The 2956-nt window shown below is 37.6% G+C and overlaps 1 protein-coding gene across 1 annotated transcript; it reads left to right on the forward strand.

The window, feature by feature from the left end:
• BNAC01G23830D (precursor of CEP9) lies at positions 1 to 2408 on the forward strand. Its single transcript, XM_048745959.1, has one exon. The coding sequence runs from the start codon at positions 792 to 794 to the stop codon at positions 1365 to 1367; it is 576 nt and encodes a 191-aa protein (XP_048601916.1). The 5' UTR covers positions 1 to 791; the 3' UTR covers positions 1368 to 2408.
• The last annotated feature ends 548 nt before the right edge of the window (positions 2409 to 2956 follow it).

Consider the following 2956-nt stretch of genomic DNA (forward strand, 5'->3'; position numbering starts at 1 on the left):
TCCAATTTGCAAGCAAATATACTTTACAAAAAATCAGAATACAAATAAGTGCTGTACATTCAACAATGGACCACTATGAGAGCTTTAGGGCCGGCTTTGTTATATTGTATGTTTCACCTTCAACAGAGATAACAATCGACCAATATTTTGGAATCTCCTTTAACACATACAATATTCATCGTTCATTGATAGTCTATTATAGCATTTTTTTCCATTTTAGTCTACACGAGCAACAAAATATGAACGAGTGTCCCACTTGTTTGTTCCCAAAGGAAAGACAAATCTATTACGGTATGTATTTATGTGAATGGAGAACTCACAAGAATGTCTATTTCCTGTAAATGAATAAGATTTTGCGTAGCTAGTTAAACGACAAATATAAAGCAGATGATAAATTTTTTAATGAAATTATTTTGTCAATATGAGATAGAATTGAACTGTAACATTCAAAATGTCGATTTACTAACAGCTTGCTACATTTGCATGACACTATTATATTTAAATATATTTTAGAACAGAACCCTTCAAACAATTTAAGACGGTCTTGGAATTATTATATGAATACTTTATGGTGTAAATTAAATCACTACTATTATGTTGATAAATAGACGGTCGAAAAGCAATCAATGTGGCCATTGTCCACACATTTTAAATTCAACAAACGGCGGCATAACCAATCTCATGTCCCTATAAATACAGTATCTTGGGGGCATTCTTACTCCATATTTCCAGCACAACTACTCATATATACAAACTCCTATAAACCTTAGTTCTATTTCCTAAAAAAAAAAATGAAGCTATTGGCTGTCATTGTGACCAATATCATCATCTTGATAATATTTGACCAAGCACCGATCACCACTGAAGCAAGAAAGTTGAGGAAAACAATCGGCCAAGACCATTTCAAAGCTGGATCTACGGGTCAATTTGTGCGTGCTTCTCCAGGAAACAAACCTGGCATAGGACATAAAAAAGATAATGCAAATGTTGAAGGGTTTCAAGGTGACTTCAAGCCCACGGAAGGAAGAAAGTTGCAGAAAACTAACGGTAAAGATAATTTCAAACCCGGGGTTACAGACGATTTTGCACCCACTGCTCCAGGAAACAGTCCAGGGGTGGGGCATAAGAAAGCGCATGCAAATGTTAAGGGGTTTAAAGATGACTTCAAGCCCAAGGAAGGGAAAATGTTTGAGAAAATGAACGATCAATATCATTTAAAAACCGGAACTACCGACGACTTCGCACCTACTTCTCCGGGAAACAGTCCCGGTATGGGTCATAAGAAAGGAGATGACTTCAAGCCTACGACACCAGGACACAGCCCCGGAATTGGCCATGCCGTCAAGAATGATGAGCCTAAAGCTTAACTGTATCTTCATTTTATACATTATTTTACGATACTATTTTAAATTTGCTAGAAGATTATTAATATTGTGATGGATTCATAATTCTAGATCATGAACAAAAATACGGTTATTAATTGTTTCTTAAAATCTAAATTATATTGATATTGTATGCGTTTATAATATGTTGATATTGTAGTTTTTTACAGCGTGTTGATATTATAATTGATAATGAATATTTAGTAATTGTTATATCCGACGTAATGTTGGTATAGAATAATATTTTTGCCACCATGGTAGATATATACTTCAACGGTACGTGAAATGAAGGCCTTGACTGCTGAGATATTCGAAAACAATGAATTGTAGAAGATTAGTATTATTAGCACGTCCATCTTGTTATACACACTTAAATAGGAGTTTAAACAGGGTCAACAAAGCTATAATAAATGGATGGTCTAAAGATTTTCAAATTGGGGAAACGAACTGCTCTTTGGCATAATATAGATTAAATATATTTCTTTTGAAAATATATACCATTTTGGTTTAAGAAAACAACACATTCGTAGCAGAAGTGAGCATGTATCTTTAGGCCTAATCTGACTTCTAAATTTTGCAGTTATTTTGTTAATTTTTGTTGCCGTGGCCAAGAAGTTGGTGCATCATATATGATATGTACTTGTACTTGTACATTTTTCTGTTTGATTTTTTTATAGTGCTTGTGCTGTTGTGCAGTAATCTCACGATGGGGGAGACTTAGAAAGACATCTTAAAAAGTAAAATCATAATTATAAGCCATAGTTATCGAAACTTTGTTTGAACGGGATTCAGTCGACTAAGATGAAAGAAGTCAGAAATGGGATGACTAAAGACATTTTATTTAGATTTAGTCTGAAGGGCTGCAAGAGTGACAGGAAAATAAAAGAGCAACAAGATCGAAGAGTAACAAGATCAGAGAGATCGCCTAAAAACCCTAGATCTAGCCACTTGGTCTGTTCAATGGTCCAAAAGTCCTCTCCTTCTTGCTTCCCTTTCACCTTTTATAGGACTCCTGCCCTTGATGCCCTAATTTCGTATCTCTTTGGGCCTTGATGCGAGAGGCCGAGTATGCGGGCCTGGACAAGGTTCTCTCCAAGCCGGGTACTTCTGGTCGGCTTACCCGACCGGCTAAAAGCACTCTAAGGTCGAGCTGATACGTTTGGCCGCCGAGCCGACCAAACTGATCCAACTTGCTGGATTATGGCCTGTTATTCGATGGGCCTTGTGGAGGGGTGTAATCCATCTCCTACAATAAGTCCCCCTCCAGTTCACTTGTGAGCGACATGGCGGTCTCAGTGAATTTGTGGGTCAGGTTTATTCGGATAGTCGGCTCTAATACAAGGGATAACCCTTCCCGTTTAGTCGTCGGTATGTGCTTTTAGTCGCTTGATGTTCTGTAGGTGTCTCTGGTCGCTCAGAGTAGCGCTTGCCTTGACTCACTTTTATAGTGGGATACAGTTTTACTCGGGTGATAGATCATCTTGGATAAAGCGACGGAGATCGGTTTTGCTGGTTAATTGGGGACCGGTTTAAATCAAGACCAGGAATTGATTCCGGCCTGACAACCTGATTGA

The sequence above is a fragment of the Brassica napus genome, chromosome C1, assembly GCF_020379485.1.
Source record: "Brassica napus cultivar Da-Ae chromosome C1, Da-Ae, whole genome shotgun sequence".
In the NCBI taxonomy this organism is placed as follows: Eukaryota; Viridiplantae; Streptophyta; class Magnoliopsida; order Brassicales; family Brassicaceae; genus Brassica; species Brassica napus.